General features: G+C 33.2%; 6 protein-coding genes and 4 non-coding genes across 11 annotated transcripts; 5 read left to right on the forward strand and 5 right to left on the reverse strand.

Annotated features, from left to right (window-relative positions):
* Positions 1-516: 516 nt before the first annotated feature.
* Positions 517-594, reverse strand: LOC116403012. Its single transcript, XR_004215741.1, has one exon. It is a non-coding gene; the product is annotated as a small nucleolar RNA SNORD18 (small nucleolar RNA).
* A 116-nt stretch (positions 595-710) lies between these two features.
* LOC116403016 lies at positions 711-792 on the reverse strand. Its single transcript, XR_004215745.1, has one exon. It is a non-coding gene; the product is annotated as a small nucleolar RNA Z199 (small nucleolar RNA).
* Positions 793-1375: 583 nt separating this feature from the next.
* On the forward strand, positions 1376-4181 carry LOC101204908 (acyl-coenzyme A thioesterase 13). The gene is made up of 3 exons (XM_004133828.3): positions 1376-1760; positions 2198-2344; positions 3704-4181. The coding sequence occupies exons 1-3, from the start codon at positions 1506-1508 to the stop codon at positions 3845-3847; spliced, it is 546 nt and encodes a 181-aa protein (XP_004133876.1). The 5' UTR covers positions 1376-1505; the 3' UTR covers positions 3848-4181.
* A 748-nt stretch (positions 4182-4929) lies between these two features.
* Positions 4930-11217, reverse strand: LOC101205155 (cell division protein FtsY homolog, chloroplastic). Of its 2 annotated transcripts, XR_004215235.1 has the most exons (13): positions 10016-11217; positions 9492-9596; positions 9093-9166; positions 8938-8996; positions 8479-8516; positions 7773-7893; positions 7590-7658; positions 7405-7487; positions 6878-6948; positions 6632-6700; positions 6079-6141; positions 5863-5989; positions 4930-5357 (listed from the first exon to the last, which is right to left on the reverse strand). XR_004215235.1 is itself a non-coding variant. In XM_004133829.3 (12 exons), the coding sequence occupies exons 1-11, from the start codon at positions 10325-10327 to the stop codon at positions 5876-5878; spliced, it is 1107 nt and encodes a 368-aa protein (XP_004133877.1). In that variant the 5' UTR covers positions 10328-11205; the 3' UTR covers positions 4932-5357; positions 5863-5875. The 2 variants fall into 2 exon arrangements, 1 of the variants encoding a protein (XP_004133877.1); XM_004133829.3 differs by lacking the exon at positions 6878-6948 and having other exon boundaries at positions 4932-5357; positions 10016-11205.
* On the reverse strand, positions 10495-11046 carry LOC101214051 (BON1-associated protein 2). The gene has a single exon (XM_004134286.3). It carries the CDS (start codon positions 11044-11046, stop codon positions 10495-10497), a length of 552 nt encoding a protein of 183 aa, XP_004134334.1.
* A 5321-nt stretch (positions 11218-16538) lies between the features above and the next one.
* Positions 16539-17069, forward strand: LOC101214294 (BON1-associated protein 2). The gene has a single exon (XM_004134287.1). It carries the CDS (start codon positions 16539-16541, stop codon positions 17067-17069), a length of 531 nt encoding a protein of 176 aa, XP_004134335.1.
* A 1912-nt stretch (positions 17070-18981) lies between these two features.
* On the forward strand, positions 18982-19515 carry LOC101214532 (BON1-associated protein 2). Its single transcript, XM_004134288.3, has one exon. The coding sequence runs from the start codon at positions 18982-18984 to the stop codon at positions 19513-19515; it is 534 nt and encodes a 177-aa protein (XP_004134336.1).
* Positions 19516-20870: 1355 nt separating this feature from the next.
* TRNAG-GCC lies at positions 20871-20941 on the forward strand. The gene has a single exon. It is a non-coding gene; the product is annotated as a tRNA-Gly (tRNA).
* A 12-nt stretch (positions 20942-20953) lies between these two features.
* On the forward strand, positions 20954-21042 carry LOC116402979. The gene has a single exon (XR_004215711.1). It is a non-coding gene; the product is annotated as a small nucleolar RNA snoR114 (small nucleolar RNA).
* Positions 21043-21164: 122 nt separating this feature from the next.
* LOC101205399 (E3 ubiquitin-protein ligase At1g63170) lies at positions 21165-24024 on the reverse strand. Its single transcript, XM_004133830.3, has 5 exons — positions 23011-24024; positions 22779-22901; positions 22564-22696; positions 21922-22086; positions 21165-21749 (listed from the first exon to the last, which is right to left on the reverse strand). Exons 1-5 carry the CDS (start codon positions 23571-23573, stop codon positions 21576-21578), a joined length of 1158 nt encoding a protein of 385 aa, XP_004133878.1. The 5' UTR covers positions 23574-24024; the 3' UTR covers positions 21165-21575.

Here is a 24024-nt window from a genome sequence, read left to right on the forward strand (position 1 = left end):
CAATGTTAAATATGATCATTCAATCAGATGTTAATAATTATAATTGATTAGCCTTTAATAATGGATTCCCGAATGGTTCTTTGGCGTTTAAATTATATTTGATTACATAATGTTAAGAAGTTTAATATTTGATTATGTACTTTCTTTGGCCACAGAAAAGAATATGCTTTGAATATTCCATTATTCTCCTCATACAAACAAGTGTTTTAATCGCTGCTATTTTATCATTTTGAGGTATCATCTCCAATAATACATGGTTCGTCCTATTCTTAATTCAAAGGAAAAAAATAAACCCCAATTGCATGAAATTGAATCCCCGTTCCAATTTGATTTAGAAGGGTTTGATAAAATCATTCAAATCAGTTTCGATGATGACCAAAAAATGAAAGTAAAATTTTCCTGTTTCATGATAGAAACATAATTTTTGTGTTAAAACCGAAGCATGATTCTTGCAATGGAGCACAAATGGAAAACTAGAAGATTTTGAAAATGCATTAGAGAATGATTAAGAATGGAGAGATCAGAGTGTGCTAATATGGAAGTTTCAGTCACGGTTAATTCAGAAACACGGACCAATGTTGCTCATCATATCTCAACCAAACTACAAGAAGATCGAAGAAAATCACAAACTAAAATTTAAAGAAAAACAAGAAGGATTGGAAGAAAAACAAGTGAAAATGCATTTGTAAAAACTTGCGGGACAAAACGAAAAGCATCAGAGATTTAAATATTAAAGTAATCACGAAATACATCGATCATTTTGTTGCAGTTAATTTCCTCATCCTCTGCATCACATTCTTTATCCCGCTACAAATAAACAATGAAATTGAACACAATAATTATAAAGTGATGAAAATTCTGACCACCGGAGTCGGTACATCGACAATGAGAACGAAGCAAAATGAGCAGAGAAAGAGAGAGACTATCGAATGTACAGATGAAGGTTTCTTAGGGTTTAAAGCTGTATTTATAGGATTCTGCTAGTAAACCCTAGAAATTTGTTGCGTTTTATATGGGCCTTTTTATTGGGCCCATCCCAGCTCTTTTCCACGGCTTTAAGCTCATCATACGATTATATGGGCCTAGCCCAATAAAGAAAATGATGATTTTTTAAAATTTGAATTGGGGAATAGTAAAAGATAACAAAATGGGTAAAATATTTACCCTCACAAAATCAATTATAATGATTTTTTGATGATTTATTTACTCAGATAACAAAATAGGTAAAATATTTGTTAATTACATCCTAAATATTTTAACATAATCTATTTATGAATCATTATAGACTAATGTAAAACACAAATAGTATAGTATAGTCTTTGAAAATAAGTTTTATGTAATGGTTAAGAGAAACAGAATATTTAAATTTGATGGCAAAAAAAATACACAAAACGACGAAAACTAATTTTGGTAGCATTTGACCTAAAGGAAGAAGCCATTATCCGCTATTAACTTTTCGTACGAAAATCGAGTGGCAACATAGAAGGCAGTTGAGAGGATCACCAATGGCGAATTCTTCTTCTTCTTCGCCAATCCCTTCCTTAATCTTTGTGTCGCCGACGATTCAGATAAAGGATATGTCTGAACAAAATTTAATCGGAACTATTCAAATGTTCAATGAATTGACCGGCTCCGGCGCAATTCCGGACGATTGCGACACCAAGGCCTTTTATTCCCACATCACTAACGGTCATGTCCGCCAGCTCCACCGTGAACGAGGCCGTCTCACCTACCTCCTTTGCGTCAAACCTGCTGTAGCGGTAATTTCTTAATTCCCCTTCCAAATTTGTTCTCTGATCTGAACCGAAACAATGTCTTATCGAGCTTCCGATGTCTGTGAGAACTTGAAAAATTCACGATTCATCATTATTTGTTTTCCTATAAACGGTGGTTTCGGATGTGAATCGAAATGATATAATTGGGAACTTGAAAATTCGCTGTTCGTCAATGTAGTGATATGTTTGGTTGCGGAGATAATGTGGTTACTGATTTGAATGTAAACAGTATCTATGGAAACTTGAAAACTAAGTATTCATCCTTACAGCTAAGTATTCGTACTTATAGTAGTCTGTTGGATTGCTGGGAAAACGAGGTTTTTCAAATTCTCATCATTTGCATCTATCACTTTCCAGTCTCTTGTATCAATCAATATTATTTACATTCACGTTAAAGAAAGATATATGTTGTGAAATTTCAGAATGTTTATGGGTTTTTACATGGAGGATTTGTTGCTACGGTTGCGGAGCTCGTATCAATAGCTTGTGCCAGAACTGTCGTGGGTGAGGATAAGAAATTATTTATTGGGGAACTGAGCATTTCTTATCTCTCTGGTGCTCCGGAAAATGTGAGTAAAATTTAAGTTACTGTTTGCTTCCTTGTGATTTTAAGTTGGGGCCTGTGAAGTAGGATAGTTAAGCTGACAAAATTGTCTACCAAATTGACCAAAACTGAGTCAAAACTCGAACCAACAGAACCAACCAAAACGAAATGAACTAGTAGAACTAACAACATCGGAATGGACAAACTTCGCCACTTCAAATTTAATGAACCCAATTGGTTTGTTCAGTTAATTTTCTTGGTTTTTCTTTTCCAGTTTAGAAAGCTAAAAAGTTTATAGTAGAAACTGAATGTTTAGATTTCTCGGACGTTAGAGTCCTGAGATTGTTTTCGAGGGCACTGCATTCTCAAACTTTTGTGTACTTAACCATACATGGGCTGGAAGGTTGCATGAATCTATCAGTGTCAATGTTTTATGAGTTGGGTGTGAGCATCAAGTATGCTTTATGAAGTATTTTCAATAGGTTTGTTCGCTTTAGCTCACTTTCAAAAAACCTCACACTCATAATTTATGGAGAAGTACCATTCCTTTTCCTTTTTACGGGGATTAAGAAGAAGTGCCCTCATCCAAATCCTGAGTTTTCTATTTGAGAGATTAAGAATTACATTGTCACGCTTTACAATCTTCTTGGTGTGGGATCAGTATTATATTACCACCACAATCTACATCAGAACCAGAACCACAAATGGGACTGAGTTAGGTTGACTGTTCTAGGTCGGATATCGAAGTAGTTTGGTACAATGAGAATAAGAAGAAACTTATCTTAACAGTAAAGATTGAAATTATACAAAACCGAAGCTTGAATTCAAGTAGGAAGCCACTCATCCATCATTGTTTGCATCAAGTCTTCAATTCACACGTCGGTAAAGATGGTATAGCATTCAGGAGATAGTGAGCAGATGTTTTATGATCCGGGCAGTGTGTGTGTGTGGGTTAAATACTTATTAAGGATATATCTCAGTTTTACATACATTTTTATTCAATTATTTGTCTTTTCATCCCACATTAGAAAATTCAGGATTTCTTTACTTTCCATAGAAGATACAAATTTCAAGGTAAAAATGGAGCCAAGAGCTCTTCAGACGGAATTAACATTGTGAGATAAATATTGTTGTATTTCTCTCTTTAAAGTTATGTAGCTATCATTAGCTATACATGCAAGGAAAAGGGAAACCCTATCATTAGCTATCATTGTATTTGTTACTTCTTGTTGACCGTCCTTCATTGGAAAGCTGTGAATTGATTTAATTCCTCCTCAACTCCCTGTGTCAATTGTTTTCGAGTAGAAACTCGAACTCCATGATTATTATTAATTCAATTTTCAGACCTTATTTCTGAGTTGGGCATAAAAATTTGTTGGTGCAGGCAGAGGTTATAGTAGAAGCTTCTGTTTTGAGGAGTGGAAGAAGTTTGAGTGTGGTGGAAGTAGAGTTTAAACTTCAAAAGACAGGTAAGTTGGTGTACACAGCTCGTTTTACCCTTTATAACATGCCAATGGCAAAGCTATAGAAATCCTTGGTTCGTTCTACCTAAGATCAAAATTTGTCAGCAACCTAAATAAAAACCCCAATGCTTCGAGTCGAAGAATCGTGTTGCTCAGTGTAATGTTCAAAAGAGTAGGGAATGTGTATGGATTACACACTTGATTATCCTTGTATACTATATATATATATATTTGCAAATTATAGAAAATAGTTCAGTTTCTTGCTTCAATATTTTGTATAGTCACGTTCATGTATGGATTAGATTAGAATCTTTACTGTCATTTTGTTTTAGTTTTTTAATAGTTAGTAAAGTTTTCGAACATTTTATTTTGCTAGATAAAAACATACATTGATGTTTACATAATTGAATTAAATATACCGTTCCTTCTTTTTCTTTTTTTTCTTTTTAGTTTCCTCCTCTCTTCGTCTTCTCATTTCTGTAATTGCCTTTTCGTGTGTTTAGAGAGAAACACAAAGAGGCGAAGATGGCTGGCTGGGTTATAGGTATTGAGTATCGAGATTTGACAAAATTGCTAATTTCGTACATGTTAATTTTAAAAATATGCTTAAAAAAAAGACAAACAAGTAACGAGAAGCAAGAATGAGTAGCAAGATTTTGATAGAAAAATGTGTTTTTAGATAGAAACATTTTTTTAAAAAAAAGTTACAAATTTATTGATCATAACAAATATAACAAATAAACCATATCGATACATCTTATACAAATTTATTAACAATATTTGTCTTTCTTTTTTTTAAATGTCATTATACACTTAATTTTTAGGAACTACCCAATATAATTATGCAGGTCGTTAATTTGTTAACTTAAAAATATTAAATATAAGATCCATTTGGATTAGAAATGATTTTCAAAAAACGCTATTTTGTTTAAACTAATTTTTATAAAAATGGTTTAAAATATACCTTACAAAAACTTTTGTTTTTTTTTAAAAAAATAAATTATTTTTAAAATTAAACACTTCAAAATATAAACCAAACACATCTTAAAACTTTCAAACTTTCAATTACATATGAGCTTTGTATATACTTTGGTATTTGATACCGTTCTGTGATGTGCCTAATAGAAACCATATTAAAAAGTGAGTATGTGCACATGAAAATCACTGATAAGTTGCTTATAAAAAGGTAGGATGAAAATTACAAAATTACAACACAATACATTGTAAATTTTGGTATTTAAAATAACTTAGACCTAAGTAAATTTAACAAACTTACATATAACATGTGTTGGCTTCAGAAGAGATCAAACTTCACAACAAGCAGGGAAGGAAAGTCAGATCACCTTCGATGATGGGCATGCCAACTCACATCAATCATCAATGACTATTTCAAAATTGCTTTCTCAAGTCACAAAATATGTGCAATAATCTTCTTCTTTGCCTGACCATTTCTTCAGATTGAACAATCATTTTGATGATCTATGCATTTTTCAGGGCATTCTTCATTTCCACTTCCTCATCAAAAACCATAAACTTCTCTTACTTCAATTTCAAACTAATATTGTGGTTTCCACCCTATGGGATTGTTTGGGGGTACAAACAAGTTAAAAGGTTAATAAATTTGTAACGGCAAAAACATAAAATATTTACAAAATGTAACAAAATATCACAGTGTATCTATCTTAAATATTTGTAAATATTTTAAAGAAGTTTTGTTGTTTAAATTTCAAAACACTATCATTTAGTTTATGCATGGTTCTAGAGAGTACTAATTGGGTCACTGATATTAACGGTGCGTTTGGGAGTAATTATGAAATAGTTAAAACCACTTATAATCACTCCAAAACATAACTGTACTCTTGAAGGTGTAAGATTAAATATTAAATTAATTTTGAGTGATTAAAGATGCTTTTCGAAGCAATTTTAAATATGAAAAAGAAGTGATCTTAACAATTACCGAACAGACTGAGTTCAATGATCGATGACGGTGCCTCTCAATCACTAACTTCAAAAGGAATGCTAGCAAATTATGAGATAATGGTTACGGGGAGATACTGATGATAGTGATAGTGATACTGACCTTATTGCACAAATCATGAAAATATGGCATCAACAAAGGCCTCTGGATCAAAAGGTTGAAGATCTTCTAACCCTTCACCAACGCCAACAAACTTTACAGGAATTCCAAGCTCGTCAACCACACTGACCTGAGAAAGAATGATTGTATCATCAGAAATAGTACGACACGTAAGTAGTCGTTTGAAGAAGTTGTAAAGGTAAGAGTTTCAAGACATACCACACAACCACCTCTTGCAGAACCATCTAGTTTTGTCAAAATTAAACCAGTAATTCCAACTACCTGTTACACAAAGCCAACAAGCTTGTCAATTGACAAATTCTTGGTGATTAAAAGCAGCTTGCAACAAACATTCACACTTCTTCTCATCAGTACACAACTAAAAAAACCCCATTAGCTATTATGTTTTACAAAAGATTGAAACAACCAGAATATGATACATTAATATAATAATCCAAATGCATGATTTGTACCCAACAGATGATGCTAAATTTAACATTTGGAGAAATCATGAATGTTATGGATATATTAGAATTTGTTAGGAAGGAAATATTAGTAATTAGCAAGGAGGTTGTTGGGGTTTTTATTCTACATAGGTTGTGGTACCAATGTAGGATGATTTTAGTTGAATTTTCTATTGTGGATCTCGAAAGGGTATGTTATATTGCAGTTGCTCATTGCAGCCTAACTAAGAATGATTTGCAACATGCCTCAGAAATGATTCATCGTGTAAGAAATATGATTGTAGAAGGGAAAGGATGGTAAACGTTACATCATTGAACTCCCTTGCTTGTGGCAGCATATTCAAACCAGTCGTACCATCTAATACCTGCAAGATCTCCTGTAATTGTAATGGAACTCTTAATCAGTATAACATATTACAAATAGTAGCACACAGTGGCTAAGAATTTCATAATGATATAATATCCAACTTGCATAGACTCGTTCGTAGCTGCTTCAACCATAAATTTCATAGGAGGTAGTGTAGAAGAAATCTCATGAACAAGGTCGTGCTCACCACAGGCCCATGCTTAATTATGATGAATATCAATTGAATGCTTGTGTGATGCAAGTGTGAGGTGAAAATTCCTACATCAAAAGTTTCAGATAAACCCTTTGCAGTTGCACTCGTTGAAATCTTGGCAAGAGTCTCTACATGTTTTATAAATAAAATAACCAGCAAGAGGCTATATATGTTATCTACTGTAAAACCAAGAGAGAGCGATACATGTAAGAATGTAAGATGATAAAAAGGAAGAATCCAAAGCGGTGGCTTTATCCTCAACGATACAATCATTGTGTGATCAAGCCAGATAAGCCCAAGGAAAACTTTGATGAAAGCAAGAGTCTATACGTTATACATAATAATTCTTTACTGCTTAGTCAAGACTTCAGAATTTAACTTACTATTGGGTAGCAATGCACTATAATATTGAAGGTAAATTGAGTGGTTTAGGCAGCTATAATACTGTAAAAGCCTACACATGTGGCTTTCAAATCTAGAGCAATTCAACAAGGTTAGAGGATTGAAATAGTAATGCTTACATTAGGTGCCCCTGGAATAACTTTGGCCACAGCTTTCTTACATGCTATTAACTCTTCCATCAAGCTATAATTTGTATGTAGACCTATGGGAAGGAAAAAAAAAAACAATTCCAGATTTCAGTCTAATAAGAAGACACAGGAAAGGAGACCAACAGTAAGAACCAGTAGTAAAGGACATGACTTACGTCCAGATGTATCGCATAAAACAATGTCAAAACCACCTTCCTTTCCTCTCTTTACAGCCTGTGATAGAACTATCAGAAAAACACTTCAAGATGATAAGTTAGCATCTACGACGATAAATGATATTGACTTCCAAAAAAATTACAACGTCAAGAAAAAGACAAAGCACTATAATTACTGCATACCTGATGACGCTTTGGCATTCTCTTTTTCAGCAACAACAATCTCACATCCAGTTCTATCTGCCCAAATTTCCAGCTGATCACTAGCAGCTGCTCTAAATGTATCACCCGCTGCCATTAATATCTACCAAAATAAATTGAAAATTATTATATTTCCATCTTCTAATATATTTTTTTAATAAGAGACAAACTTTCATTTAGAATATAGGAGAATAATAAAGAGATGCCACACAACAAACAAGACCACTGTATGGATGGATGGCTAGCTGGTCTACCATTTTCTATGAAAGTTGGTTTCTATATTTTTAAAAAAGGAAAAAATAAAATAAACACTAGAGACGCAAAGAAATTTCAAATTACAGGCGAAATTCTTCGTAAAAAAATTAATAAAAAGGAGAAGAAAGAAGAAAAAGAACTAAGTTTCATAATGCTGCAGTGCATCATATTCTGTAATACAAGATGAGTCTCTCACAGTCTCACATGCAAATCCACTCTCCTCTTTAACCCATTAAAATTACAATATAGGGCCTCAAAACGAGTCTCTCTCTCTCGGGTCATATAGCTAAAACGTCATTTTCTAAGAAATACTACTGTATGTAGAGCTACCTCTCTTTCACAAGTATAGAACTACTCTAAACAAAAATAACGTTGATAAATGCCATCTGAAGTAACATCAATTCAACAAGAATAGAAAGAAGTATCATCTCACTTTGGCCCCTTCGTTTTTCAATCTAAAAGCCAGCTTTCCTGCAACATAGAGTTGTAAATATATTATTTGGTAGTTTGAGTAATAACAGTGCAAACAAGTATTATCCGATTGAGCAAATGGACGGAGATGTAGGACGGAGATGTAGATAGTTTGTAACATACAATATTTAACAACTTTTTAAAAGGAAATAAACTATGTTTGAGTCACATGTACGTCGAAGCAAATAGTCGTCTACCGTTTTTTAAAAAAGAAAATCACAAGAACCAAGGTTTGAACCATGTTAACTTCTTTGGTAAAAGAAACGTTTCATTAACAAATGTAAATGGGGAGGAACCCCAAACACCAAAAGGTGATTACATCAAAGAGTACCAATTACTGACTAAAAATATAAGCTGTATCGAGTAAAAGTGTGCTTTGTTTTGCACCAAGAAAATGAACCATGTTAACTCTAGGTCTTACCAAGGGATGTTGTCTTTCCACCCCCGTTAACGCCAACTATCATAATCACAGCTGGTTTGCTGATGACAAATTAAGAATAGAATCAGAAACAGTGCTTGAAATGGCATGTTTAGTTTGATAGATTGCACAAACTAAAAACCATAAAGAAAACACACCGGAATCCAAGTTGAAGGTCAGTTTTGCTCCCCTTCCCTTTCAACAACTCCAAGACATTCTTCTTTAACGCTTCCTAGGATCATTTTGATCAATGTATAACAAGTTTGATCGAGCGCAACAGATTATTTGGAAATGGAAATATCAAACTGAAAATCAATGGAATCTTCCATCAAATTGCCCAACCACAACCAAACTGACCCTTCAAAATTAAATAAAAAACTCCATGATTCAAAAACCAAAGCAGTGCATAAAATTGTTGACTAAAACCTATATGAATATAAAATCTTTATATGTAGAATTTCTCCATAGTGGAAAGACAGGTAAATTTAGTGCCCCACTAGTGCTTGATTTAACAGTAAACCTTTCTTTCTATCTCAGACAACATATGAACTCATTACCTTTATTTCACTACCAGATTTAAGCTTCCCAGCCAATATGTCATCACGCAAGCTGTCCACGATCTTAATGGTGATCCTTGGCCCGAAATCAGAAACCAATAATGCCTACAAAATTTCAACAACACGATTAACTATAGATTTCATTTGCCTTACATATGATTTTTCGAAAGACTCCAATCTCCCGAAATAAAAGGAGTACCTACTTATATGGATGAACAAAGGCATATCCAAATTACAAAAGCAATACAAATTTCAGTAATAAGAGAGTATAGGATTTAAACTCATTCTAGGAAAAAAAAGACCTGAGAAAGAAGAGATATAAGTAAACCAAAACAGAATTACATTTCTATTGAATCCACATTCTGGAAAACAAAACTTAAGAGAATAGTGGTTAAGTGCTGACAAATTCGGAGTTCGAACAATCCAATTCATGAACAGAACTGCTTTCCTTTTGCGGGAAATGCTTCCTTGATTGAGACGAAGATAAACCAAAAGAGACAACAGAAAAGGAACAGAAGATAAACCTCTTCGAGTTCGTCGAGAACTCTATCGGTTTCCGCGAGGTTCCAATACAGAAGAAGCTCATCGATAACAGCAAGGTTGTCTCGGGTTTTTGAGAAGCCTGAGAAGACCTTCTCCACATCACTTTTGGCCTTCTCCTTCAGCAGCCTGCCAAGCCGAGTGAAGAATCCCGTCTGACCGGCAGAGCATCTGAAACGAGAACCATCGCCGTGGATTCGCCGGAAAGGAGTTGTTGGCCGGAGCGATGGAACAAATAAGCTTCGGGGTGAAGGATTTGAGAGAAAGGATAGTTGAGAGAGTGAGGCCGCGGCCATAACTTTTTTCCAGCTCCGAGAACGGGAACGCCAGATGGATAAACTACTCCTAGAAATGTGATAAACGACGCCGTTTTGATTGGTTAATCGTACTCTTCGAACGTCGTCGTTTTGTTTTAGAAATAGGACCAAATTCAACACTAAGGCTCAAATCATCGCAAAGTCCATCAAGATTTGTAAGAGCAAGAACTCCAAATAGGAACTCCGATCACTACGCCGCCTCTACTCCGGCAGAATGCCGCCGTCTCCGCCACTGGAACTCTAACCGTTGCTTTTGAAGCGATCGCCGGTTCCGAGTCCGATTCCAGTTCCTTAACTCTCACTGAAATGTTAACGATTCCATTTCGTTCACCATTTCCATCTCTCAATCTATAACTCAGTAAATGTAAATAACTTTCCGGCCTATACCGTCCGAGAAAATCCGACACCGGAACGTTCGCAGTTCCAACGATCCTGTTCCTCGAATTAGAACAATAATGCACCTCGATCGTCAAGAACACTGTATCCACCGGAATCTCCAACCCCATTTTCTCATTCCACAACGGATAACTGCCGCCTCGTTCGTCAATATTTTCTGTACTTCCACCGCCGCCGCCAAAGCTCTGGCGATCGAACTTGACGGTCGCGAATGTCTTCCTCTTCACAGGCTTCCTATCGATTCGCAAATCCTCCCCTGAGACGACGGTGATTTCAATACTCCGGAACGACGTCGTCGCCATAGTTTAGAGTACACTGGAAACCGATCGGGGGAAAAAAGTTGAAAGGAGTGAAGTAAAGTGACCGAAACCAAGGAATTGAAGAGTGGGAAGTGATCGGAACAAACATTTTGTTGGCGGATATAGATTGAAGGAAGTTTATAGGCGATTTCCGATTGGAAATTTTGGAGGAAAAAATGATCAACTCGCCTTCCGACGTCAGAATGATGACGCTTAAACGGTGACAGACTTTTTTTCTTTCTTTTTTATGACAAACGAAATTGTGAATAATTTTGTTTTAATAAATTTTAAATTATTAAATCAAATTTTGTAATATTATAACTGTGGAATAATGAATAAAGTTTTATTTTATAATTATAAGTATTTGACAATTATTATTTAAACCGAGTATGAGTTGGTCGAACCGTTAGGTCGGTTTTTACTGTGATTTCAATTTTTCCTAAATCCACCTCTTACCAACCTACCTTCTTCTTTATGGTTCGGTTAGTTCGGTTCATTTTTTTGTCTACCCCTATTTATGTCGTAAATAATAAAGTGTATCATATAGTTTGTTAAATGAACTTAGTATATTGTATAGTTTGTAAATAATAAAGTGTATCGTAAATGTGAATTTAGCTTAACGATAATTAGTATAATCTTTCTCCTAAATGTCAAAGATTTAATCTCTCAAATTGTTGTGTTGATAAAAAAATAAATGTAGTTACATATTAGTTTTGATTGAAATTTGTATCTACATTTTTAAAATGGCTTCACTGTTACCGATGCGTTTGATTTGCCTAAAGTCATAAATTTAATCCCTCTAATTTTTGTGTTAAAAAACTTAAATGCAATTACGTATTGGTTTGATTGAAATTCATATATCGAATTTAGAAATCTTCCTTTTCAATATAGCTTCATTACTTTAAAAATCTGACAATAAATCTCTCTCTCCATATGTATATATAATTTTTTTAGTACAACAATTACATGGAACAATATAACTCTCGATTTTATTCTTAAAATCGATCGATTATCAGTTAAGCTCAAACCGACATAAAATTTGATTTTTTAAAAAGTCTAACAATATTTAATTTATATAATTAGTCAAGCTTAAATTTATGCAAATTTTGGTATAGAAAGATTTTAACTAAATTGAATTGAATTAAGTTTACACCCCAATTTAAATAAATTGAACTTTTGTGTTTGGAATTTCTAGAACTCGACAAAAAACTTATATTATTGAAAAGAAAAAAAGTGGCGTGAAATTGGATTTAGCTACAAATTGAATTGCCAACTGTCTTTTATTAAGGTCAATAAAAATCAAAGTGGAAAATAAAATAGTTACATTTCTAAAAATATATAAAAAAAAAAAATAGAATCGATACAAAATATTTACGCTTCATAAAAAAATTATTATTTTTCTATAAATAATTTATCAAGATTTTCTATATTAGGAAAAAAAAACTCTTTAGAGAAATATAATTTGGATAATAAATAATAAAATAGTCTTAAATTGAAAATTTTATCCCTTCTATTTATAATAAATTTTAAATTTAAAGTTAGCCTTCTAGCTAGATTAATTTTTATCGATATTAGTTTTTGTGTCGAAAAAGACATCATGTTAATATATTTCCACAATTTGGTCGGAGAATGTTCATAAAGATTAATTTTTTTCTCCAATAAACTATGGAGGATCTAATTGTGAAATTTAAGAAAAATATAAGAATTAAAATAAGACCATCGACTAAAAAAGTATTGTTATGTTAATATCTATAATTTTAGAAAAAAATTAAAATATTACTTACCAGTCAACTTAAAATATAATTTATTTGAATATAATATCAAATACTCATTAATAAATGGAAACAATATTGACTTCATTTTAGTCATGTCCAAATGTCACAAGGTTTTTTTTTTTTTGTTAATGTTGACAAGTTTAATAAACTAAGACTTATGATGAATTTAAGTAGAAATATTGAAAAACTATATATTAAAATGAAAGGATATTGAGTGGCATAAATAGTGAAATGACATTGACTTGATCAATTAAAGTTGTAGAGCTAAGCAAACACGTGGGGGAAGAAGAAGTCAAGATATGAAAGCCAAAAGAATTTTGTATACTACCTTTTGGATTTGTATTATACCAAGTCAACAAAAATGTCCATCAAATCAAAAAACTTGGATTGTTTTGATTTGGTCAATCTATGATGTTTCGTTACTATGACCTAATCAATGATATCGATAACTCCAACTTCATTCCATTTTAATCTTTAAACACATAAGTTGGTGATCAATATCTTTCGTTAGTTGGCTAATAACAACGTAAATTATCTGGAAAGAAAAAAAAATACCTTTAACTGTAATGTTATTATTTGTTTGCTCCCTCACTCCTTCCTTTACATGGGATAGAACATCGAAAGTCCCCTATTGTCGACGTGCTCCATTTGTTGGCATTGACTGCATCGGGAGTATGACATTTTGACGCATTTTCATTGCGCGTTGTGAATCCCTCTCCCGACGCACTGACGCCGACTTCCTTCTCAACGACACCATGTACGTCGGGAGGATTTGCCCTAACGCCTTTGTGTATATATGCCGACGCGTGATAGGGTCGGAAGACCACTGATTTCTTGTAGTGTTTCATTTGCCAGTCTTGTGATTTTCATTTTGTTCTCTATCCTTTTTGACGTGTGACGGCATCACGAGACCCCCGATTTCTTGTAGTGTTCCATTTGTTCGTTTTGTGATTTTCATTTTGTTCTCTCACTTGTTTTCTTATGTACAACAACAATTGTAAAGTGAACATCTGATCTATAAAAACAATGGTCATGTCAATACAACTAAGTTGAACACCAACACATGATCGACCATCGTATTTCGCTAAACAATACATTTGTTGTCTTAATAACACACAATTAATTAATTCTTCGATTATCCAATCTTAACTAAATACTTAGCCATAATTGGGGAAGTTGTTTGGCATCTCAAAATCTTCACGGTAACCTTAATTGTAAATGACGAGAACTTGCTTAACAAAAAACAAAACAATTAAAGGAAGCCGCAAGGAAACGTTTTGATCACATCACACTCTAACGTCACATTCCATACGTCATTGTTACCCATAATACTAAAATTCCATCTAATTAACAAATATGTAAACATATTTAATTTCCTTTTATTTTATTACTTGCCATATTATAATTAAAATGATTTGATTACAAAGGTTTTAATCAGAGGACAGAATTGGCTATGGTAATGTATTGGGTTATAATTGATACTTCCTAGGGTTGCATAGTCCATATGAGGAAAAGTGTAAATTTGAATTGCATATTGTTATTTTAATCTTAGGTTTATAAAGTTTATGTGTTTGGTCGTATAAAATGTAGTACTTCACTTGCCATAAGGTGAGACTTAAATTTATATTGTTCATGCATGTCCCATGCAACGGTCAAAGTATAATTTTAAATTTAAATTGGGTTCACGTAATATATTATATTTCAAACCAAGTAGTTTGTTAGTATAGTTTTTATACTGAATACGAACACTCTATTATTACCATGTTACATATAATTAAGCTTGTTAATGTGGTGGTTTGAAGCGAGATGTGATCTATACTTTAAACTTAAATTTTATTGTCAATAAATCTTAAACTTAGCCTTCAAAATCCAATTTTCATAGAAATTGGTTTCATAATAACGTGAATATAGATTATAAAAAGATAAAGAAAAAAAATATATAGAGGTTGTTTGGGAAATAATTATCTAAGATAATAATCATCTATTACTACGATAAATACTATTTCAAAAAAATTTACTCGTTACTATAATGTTTATTATTTCTTTATCAAACCAAAATAACTTACACGCAACATACTATTATAACTCAAACTAAAATTAATAACACATACCCTTCAAACACAAAACAATATTCATATTCGTTGTTGCTCCAAAAGGTACAATAACGAATTTTTATAAAAAAGATATTTATTGATGGATAGAAAGACTGAAATTAAAATTGACCGAGATACAACAAAACAAATGGAAAGTAATTACTACATTGATATAAATCCTTTTGCATGCATTAAATAAGTTGTTTGGGAACATTTTCTAGGAAAGAATATGTTAAAGATTGAGATTGTTTCATATAAAAAAGAAAAGAGAGAAAATACAAAAGAGGAGAGTTTTATCCAAAATTGAACGAGTCTCTTACGACTTGACGACTTGCGTCAACCAACAAAATATTCTTATTCTCTTTCGTAATTAATAAATATTCTTATTAGTCATCATTAGTCAATAATTAATTAATCTCATATATATATATAAATATATTTAACTTTAATTACTCTTTAAGTAAAGAAATGGTAAAAGCAGTTGTGAAAATAATAAGTCCTAAACTTTAGAACATTTAAATATTGTTAGTGTTACACACGCTTATTAAAAATATGATATAGTTATCCATAGTCATGTGATTATATATAATTAAAATAAGATTTTAGCTTTTTATTTAATTTGATAAATTATTCACTAAATATTATAAAATTTGAAATTTTATCTGGATAATGATATATACTTATATGATATAATAGTTTATTAGTATCTATCATTGATATAATATAAATTTTTTTTTGTTATATTTTAGTTTATTTTATTATATTTGAAATTGTGAACCATTTTAATTTATCTAATTTTGAAGAAAGAAAAGATACAATTATTTGTTTTTAAAAATTAATTTTTAGAAAATATGTATGTTGGATGATTTACTTCTTAGCTTTTTAAACAAAAAAGTTGTTTTTAAAATTACAAATAAAAATTGAAAATGAAAATAATAAATTTTGTTTTTTAACAAACAAGAAACAAAAAATAAGTTAATATTTCATCAATTTTTTCATATTATCAATATCTTATTATATACGACAAATTCTACCATTAATAAATTGCGATATTTTGTTATATTTATAAATATTTTAAAATTTTATCACTTGAAACAAATTTTAACTTTATATTTAAATATAATACATAATACATGTAATTACAACTCAACTATGATATTTAATATTTATGGATAGGTCGATATTTTCACAAAATAAATGATCAAATCATTAGTTTTTGAGAAATTGCGTTAGATGATCTTAACATTTTTTTTAAAAGTATTACAAATTTGATAAGTATAAGTGATAATCGATGATAATTAAACGATAATCTACTTTTAAATTTGTTATTTTTGTAATTTAAAAATGGTAGATCGGATGAAATCTAATTAATATTTTTTGCTATTTTTATAAAGTTTGATTTTTTATTTTTAAAATTTTTGGTTTTATTATATGAACATTAGTTTCATCCAAGTTTCCATATAACCTATTCCCATACGTTGGTAATTGGTTTATGAAAAACAACCGTAGATTACGTTTTCATTTTTCCCCTCGTTTCTCCCAAATTCCTTCCTTATAAATTATCCCCGAACCCTAATTTCAAGAACAAAATCGATTCGTCGTTTTCTCTCTGTTTTCTCTTCACCTCATGGCGTCAATAATTTCAAGAACTCTCGAAATCACAGTGATCTCAGCCGAAGATCTCCACCGTCATCGGAAGCCGATAAAGAAAAACTCATTCGCTTCCGTTAAAATCGACTCTCAGAATCCCGTCAGCACTCAAATCGACGACAAAGGCGGTAGCTATCCTCTCTGGAACAACAGATTAGCGTTGGAATTGCCGTCGAATGTAAGTTTCATGACTATTGATGTGCATTCCGGAAATTTCTCCAGACATAAGATCGTCGGTACTGTGAATGTTCCGGTATCGGATTTTTTAAGTGGTTTCTTGCCGGAAAGTTATCTGCATTTCTTGAGTTACCGATTGAGAGACGGTAAAGGTGAGAGAAATGGGATTGTTAATATTTCCGTGAGAGTTTTGGTGCATGATAATTATGTTGCTTCGTCCAGCTCCTCTTCACAGTCGCAAAATGTTAAAATTCCGGCTGAGAAAAGTAATATCGGAGGCGGGGGCGGCGTTGTGATCGGAATCCCTATTCGGAGTGGTGATCGTATTTGATTTGACGAACGCACAAGTGTAGGTTTAGATTTAGCTAAGCTACGGTTGATTTTTTTCTTTTCCTTTATATGTAAAAATCCTAATTAAATGAAAATAGTCCAATTAATTTTAATTCTTTTACAAAATATACCAAAAACTATAATATACAATTTTAATTGTAATTATGATAAATATATAACTATTGTGATTATTATGAATGCTCATTTTAAGAGGGTTTTTTTTTTTCATATATAAAATATTTAACAAAGTATAAAATTAATTTTGAAAACAAAAAACTTAATAATATTAAGAATGGATAAATAATTCTATTAGTTGGAAACTCGGAAGAGAAGTGGTTGACTTGGGGTGGAATTTCCAAAAATACACTTATGGATAGGTTTGTTGAGCTTTGTTTAATTATCAAAAACAACTTGATATTCTAAATAAAATTATCAAAATGTTCGACTTTTAAAAGTATGAATAATATTTAAATTGAACATAAACCTAATAATTATATTCTTAAACACTCTACTGCCACTTTTGCAAAATTTTGAATTCTATAAAGATAAAATATGATAAACTTCTATTACTGACTATCGACATTGATAGAACATATTAATGTATATAATTTAAAATATTTTACTAAATTTGCTATGTATGGTAAATATTTTACTAAATTTGCTATCTTTTACAATTTTCTTAAACTTTATCATCAATTTAATTTTCAATTCAACACATTAAAAAATACTATTTTAATCATCGTATGTCATTACAAAATTTAAAATTTTGATTTTATCATTTTTTCACTGTACATATCATAGCTACGTAAAAGCAATATATTTTATCTCTAATATTCGTTTTTTTATATTTGACTCACGTTATTTTAAAAAGTTTCAATTTAATTAAAATAATTAAAATTACATACCCGATTAATGGTTATTTAAGATGATATTAAAACAATACGATCTAAGGTGGAGGTGGTTATTTACCTTTATAGCAAAATTGATTTGGGATAGAGTCATTTAAAATAGTTTACCTTCTTTTATGTATAATTGAATGTTTCTTTATAATCATTTGAAAAACCACTTTTTATTTTGAGAAAGTTAGATGAAATGAAAGAAAAAGTTGATGGATGATTAGGATGGAACGTAGAAGTGAAGTTTGCTCCAAGAGGAGTGGTGCTTCCAAAACGCAAAAGAAATTTAATAGGAAAAGAAGAAACAAAGGAAAGAGATTCCACGAGGGAATTCCATAGGAATTGGGAATACTTTGGGCAAATGGAATTTTTTCAACGTTAACAAAATATTTACAAAATTTTAGATGTACACGTGTTCGACTAAATTTTGCTAATATTCTTTACATTTACAACGTTGTCTTTAATTTCATTATCTCTAATTTTAATTAATCTTTAATTTTGTCGTGTTATTGTTTTTAGGAGTGATCATCGGTTAGTTGAAAATTTAGTGATATTGATCTCAATTTTTGTTAGGTCGAGTCTGTTTAACACTTGAAAATATTTTATCTAAAGAGTAATATATTATATTATAAGGAAAACGTATTTATTTGGAAGAGTACTTTCTACACGGCGAATTTGAATTTGAAACACGGAATGAATTTCCATTTTCTTTACCTTTCAAAAATTCTCCCGCCAACTACCATCGTTTAACAAACAAAACAGTCCAATAAGACTTCGACTCAGTGCCACGTCGTTCGTCAGTCATTTGTATTAACCCACAGCCAGGTTTGTTTAGTCTTCGTTGAACCAAACACGTGTTTTCCCGAAACACCCTCTCTTCTTCTTCCTTCTTTCTCCCAACCTTCCCTTCTTCTTCTTCGTTCAACGAAAATAACTCTTAAAATCCCTAATTCTCCATCTCCGATTCTCTTCAAATTCTTCATTCATTCTTCTTCAAATTTTCACATTCCTTCGTATATGGCGTCACGAACTGTAGAAATCACTGTCATATCAGGAGAGAATCTCCAAATCCGTGGAAAGCCGATTAAGAGCGATTTGTTCGTCACTGTTCGATCCGACCTTCAAAGCGAAAATGGCTCTGTTAACACGAAAATCGATCGCGATGGTGATGGATTCCCGCGGTGGAATGAGAAGCTGGTGATCGATCTTCCAATGCACGCTGCGTTTGTTGTTGTGGAGGTTTGTCGCAGTGCATCTTCGGGACGGAAGGTTAAGATAGTCGGAAAGTCTAGGGTTCCGGTGGCGGATTTTGTTGCTGGACACCTGCCGGAAAGTCATTTGCAGTTTTTGAGTTATAGGTTGAGAGATGAGAAAGGGGAGAGGAATGGAATTATTAATTTGTCGGTGAGAGTGAAGTTGGCGCCCGGAGTTGAGAGGATTGGAGTTCCGGTTCCGGTGGCGATGCCGGCAAGAACATTCCACGGCGGCGGCGGCGGCGGAGTTGTGACAGGTATTCCGATATGGAATGTTGGATATCAAGAACGATTTTAATTAGGAAGAAAAAAAAACTGTAAATCAATTCTTTTGATATAATGTATATAAATCATTCTTTTGATTTCTTGTGTTTATATTTTTAACCGAAATTCCAAAGGGAATGTTCATATTATTCTTTTGAATTGGAATTAGGAACAAGGCTGATTCAATTTATTTGTTTGAAATGATACCGATTAAGTATGATATGATCTACTTTGCATGTCAAGACTCTCATGAGTTTATGTTTGATGAGAACTTCTACTCCTACTTCCTTCTCTTAATCATCAAGAGATAAACATATTGCAATCTTATTAAATGATAATACAAACAAAACTATAGATGTTTGATAAAATTTTACAATAGCAAAAAAAAAAAAAAAACTATCAACCAATTCAAACATCTTACACTCTATCCAAATTTTAACGAACTAACAGTTTCTAGGGCAAAATTTTAAAAAATACCTAAGTTCAAAGAACAAAGAGATAGGGCATACGGGAGCGAGATGCCGGCAAGTAGAATAACACACTAAGAGACCTTTGACAATTAAAAAACACAAAAACAATTAACCCCTAAAGCAAAATAAAGAAAATGAGAAAGAAGAATAATGGCTTATTGGCGGCGAGGGGCAATGGACGACGAACGGAAGAGAAGACCATACGGTGGACAATGATGGACGATGAAATTTTGGAATCTATTTCTATCTCTCGTTTTTTCTGGGGTGTCTACCTTTATCTCGTCAGCAGTTTTTAGATTTGTTTACAAATATTAAAAATAAGTTTTAAAGGAAAACTCTCGACGCATGTGTAAACGCGTCAAGAGAAGTTAAATATATTAAAAAAGTTATAATCTTCTTTCAACGCCATACATAACAACATCCCGAGAAGTTTGTAATCTTTTTATTGAATTACCTTATATTGACGTGTCTTATGTCATGTCGGGATAGCCAACCTTCTTCCAACGAAACTCCTACGATGTCGAAAGAAGCTTTTTCTCCCAACGTCCGTGTCGTATGTCGAAAAATACCTATTTTCTTATAGTGGTGTTGGGAGAGAAAATTGAAACCTTGGTTGTTTAAGTTTGATAGTACAGCCAATATACAAGTCAATTTAACAACCAAAATCTTTAAAATTTTATTTTCAGAAAAATACAAAATATCGTACACATTCATTACTAAGCCCACAAATAAAGAACAAAAACACATTATGCCATTTTTTACCATTTTCAAAATTTTAATTATAAAACAACAATATATAAATATATAAGTATATATATATATATATATAAAAGTAGGATTATTTAAAATAATTATTGTTGTAGTTAGAAAAATTAAAAAAAGATTGTTATTAAAAAAAGATAGAATGAATAAACAAGAAGCACCAGTGGTCTAGTGGTAGAATAGTACCCTGCCACGGTACAGACCCGGGTTCGATTCCCGGCTGGTGCACTTGTTGTGAACGATCTATGATGTTAAATAACGCAGCTAGTGATGGAAGGGTTCATCACGCCCATCTGATACTCAGATGATAAACATGCGTTGCTGAGATCTTCTTTTTGCTGTTCATATTTTACATACCTAACCACGAAACAAATGTCATCATATATGAAGGTAAACTCCTTGTCTAACCCATCAACTCTACTAACAAATACTCAATGGCAATTTCTGCTTATGATTTTCAATGATCTTTGTGCTCCTTAACAAACTGCCTCTTCCAACATTAATATATATTATTCATTACAACAGACTCCAAAACACAGTTCTTTCGAACCAATTTACAAGACTCGTAAACATAAAACTCAGTACTTGTTTCTTCTCTTTAACCTAATTAGGTAATAATAATAATACAATATAATAGATATGTATGGTAATAATAAACCATACAAAAGCAGCAGCTTCCAAACAAACTCTCTGCCACCTGCAAGAGACTTACAAACATGGTCCCATTCTCTCTCTCTCTCTCTCTCCATGGCCATCAAAGCCAATACATTATGTTTTTTTTTTTCTTTTTTTTGGGGGGGGTGGAGGATTTTGTGTTGAGTTCTGTATTCTCTGTCTGTGTTTCATCGTTCTTACATTTCGTTCACACTTCTTCGCTACTGGAACTGTTTGGCTTCAAGATGTTAAACTTGCAGAGTGGGCAGGTGGCATTCATGTGGAGCCATTTGTCGATGCAGTTGCAGTGAAAGTGGTGGTTACAGGGAAGTTCTCGTAGCTCTGCTCCATTCTCGTAAGCGGAGAGGCAGATACAACACTCCTGATGATAAGATTTCGTGTTAGAAAAAAACGAGGAAGTTTGTTTCATTTTGTGCATTGTTAACTCCTATGGTGCTTTTGGAGCTTTTGAATGGCTTCTACAACATTTGGAGAACTTTGAATCCTTTGAATTCTTTTAAACTTTTAGAAAGAAAACTCAACCAGGAACTTACAGAATCTTCGGGGCGAAGAAAGCGCTCCGTAGGTGCATCGGTGTCACAGTTAGACATTATTCCTCCGCTAGATTCTTGAATATCACCATTCACTTTCTCAACATCACCCGTTCTATTGAATGTGTACTTTGGTAAGCGTTCGATCTCTTCCTTTGTAGCTCCTTCCTAGTTTTTGTGGACAAGGGAAACGAAATAGGGTGAGTTGACAAATACCAAAATGATACAAAGTACCGTATACCATCACGAGCAGTAAAGTCAATTCTAAAATGTCAAGCAAGATTACACCATAGCACACGAGCATAACCCGTAAATAACTTCAATAGAACCTATCCGACTGCTTTCTATGGATCAAATACTGACTCGATTCTAGAAGGGAATATCTTAAAACGTTAACCAACACACAACAGAACGAAAACATTTACTTATCACAACAAGTGAAAGACCTCTAGACTAGATGGCAAGATGTACAAACGCTAAATTTATGAACTCATAACCTATTAAAGTGTTCTATACAAGCTAATGTTTCATCGATGAACAACAATACACAATAAGATTAGGTATTTACGTCCATTTAAAACAAGCCAAGTTAAAGAAGTAGGGAATTGAAACCCCAATGATTGAACCAAAGCTCATCGAAACTACCTGATCGGTAACTGCATACAAGATGGCAATGATGCAAGGGAGACAGCAGCAAATAGCAACACCAACAAGACAAGCAATTGCAACGCAAATTAGAACAAACACGACGTCAAATGCAAGGAACGTAATAGAGAGCCTGCAATGTATAACAGCACATATCAATAAGAAATGGAACAAATGGAATGTTAAAAGACCATTGGTTGGAAAAATTAACAAACCAGTATAGCTGAGGTGAACCCTCTATCAATTCTTGGCCTCCAGCAGTTACCCAATAAAAGCCCAACAGCCACCAGATGAAAGAGAACATCGTGTTTGCAGACTCAATATGCTTCACAAGATTGCTATTCAAAATGTAAGAGAAAAAGCAAAACCTAGATTAGTGATCAAGCACCCTTTAGTAAACCTAGATAAGCTCAGCAGAATGAAATGGTAAATGAACGTTGCCTTTACCTAGATTCATCTTCGTTCACGGTCTGCTCGGTCGCATAATCATCTCCATCACTTCCAGAAACCGAATTCGAATCCTCGCCGCTCGTCCAGTCACTGTTACGGTCCAATCCCGTGGGTTCTCTCGTAGAGCGCCGACGCTTATACTCAACAGCAACGCAGGACATGTGAATTATACACTGCAAAGCATATCCGATGATCCAAAACCTAAGAGGCACTGAAGGCTTTTCACTCGTGCTAAGCCCTAGGACAGTGAAACTAATGATGACGAAGGCCAAATTCCATAGAAGGTCCAAGAGAATAATGGGTTTGGAATACGCCCAATCGCTCTGCCGCTCCTCGAGCTGCTCGGCGGCGGTCTCACGGACACGAACAGAGGGCTCTCGGAGCATCATCTGGCGACCACTTGCACGGCGGAGAAGACGAACAGCGCCACGAAGAGGCTGAGGCGAACGGCGAATAAACCCTCGTGAACGGAAAAGGCCATTGGTGACGGAGTGGCCAAGCAGAGGGGAATTATCCACCGCCCTGAAGGGAGTAGAAGGGTGTGGGATTGAATCACGCATTCTAGCGATTCGATTACTGGGGATCTCTAGTCTGGGAAGTTTGAAGGGGAACTCGGAAAAACCTTAAGAACTCTCAACCCCGAAAATTAGGTTACGCAATCAGAAAACTCCAAACGGATTGAATCATTGAGGAAAAGAACAAAAGGGGTTATGCGAAACGAATCAAATTGAAGTTATCGTGAAGAATCAAGCTGAAATTCGGGGTTTGACAGATCAGAAAGAGGAATCAGGTTGGAATCCCTAGAAGAAGGAAGAAGGAAGAATCAGAGGGGATTGGGAAATTGGAATGAAATTGATTGGAGGGAATTGAAGAAGTTAGAGAGAGAGAGAGAGAGAGATTTATGATGAATGAAACGGAAAGGAAATGGAGATCAGGATAGAAAAGAAGGAAACTTTGGACGAAATTCACGAGAATTTGGACATCTTTCTGTGGTTCGTTGTATTGTATGAT

The sequence above is a fragment of the Cucumis sativus genome, chromosome 3 (genome assembly GCF_000004075.3).
Source record: "Cucumis sativus cultivar 9930 chromosome 3, Cucumber_9930_V3, whole genome shotgun sequence".
Lineage (NCBI taxonomy): Eukaryota > Viridiplantae > Streptophyta > Magnoliopsida > Cucurbitales > Cucurbitaceae > Cucumis > Cucumis sativus.

What these genes read in the sequence shown, in the direction of transcription:
- LOC101205155 (XM_004133829.3), bottom strand. Translation starts at nt 10,327, where the DNA reads ATGGCCGCGGCCTCACTCTCTCAACTATCCTTTCTCTCAAATCCTTCA. An exon ending in TGGAAAGACAACATCCCTTG is followed by an intron (nt 8,517 to 8,937) that starts GTAAGACCTAGA and finishes TCTATGTTGCAG; the next exon opens with GAAAGCTGGCTTTTAGATTG. An exon ending in TTTATGCGATACATCTGGAC is followed by an intron (nt 7,488 to 7,589) that starts GTAAGTCATGTC and finishes TCCTTCCCATAG; the next exon opens with GTCTACATACAAATTATAGC.
- LOC101214051 (XM_004134286.3), bottom strand. Translation starts at nt 11,046, where the DNA reads ATGGCGACGACGTCGTTCCGGAGTATTGAAATCACCGTCGTCTCAGGG.
- LOC101205399 (XM_004133830.3), bottom strand. Translation starts at nt 23,573, where the DNA reads ATGCGTGATTCAATCCCACACCCTTCTACTCCCTTCAGGGCGGTGGAT. An exon ending in TGTATGCAGTTACCGATCAG is followed by an intron (nt 22,087 to 22,563) that starts GTAGTTTCGATG and finishes CACAAAAACTAG; the next exon opens with GAAGGAGCTACAAAGGAAGA. An exon ending in TTCTTCGCCCCGAAGATTCT is followed by an intron (nt 21,750 to 21,921) that starts GTAAGTTCCTGG and finishes TCTTATCATCAG; the next exon opens with GAGTGTTGTATCTGCCTCTC.
- LOC101214294 (XM_004134287.1), top strand. Translation starts at nt 16,539, where the DNA reads ATGGCGTCAATAATTTCAAGAACTCTCGAAATCACAGTGATCTCAGCC.
- LOC101204908 (XM_004133828.3), top strand. Translation starts at nt 1,506, where the DNA reads ATGGCGAATTCTTCTTCTTCTTCGCCAATCCCTTCCTTAATCTTTGTG. An exon ending in GCGTCAAACCTGCTGTAGCG is followed by an intron (nt 1,761 to 2,197) that starts GTAATTTCTTAA and finishes GTGAAATTTCAG; the next exon opens with AATGTTTATGGGTTTTTACA. An exon ending in TCTCTGGTGCTCCGGAAAAT is followed by an intron (nt 2,345 to 3,703) that starts GTGAGTAAAATT and finishes TTGTTGGTGCAG; the next exon opens with GCAGAGGTTATAGTAGAAGC.
- LOC101214532 (XM_004134288.3), top strand. Translation starts at nt 18,982, where the DNA reads ATGGCGTCACGAACTGTAGAAATCACTGTCATATCAGGAGAGAATCTC.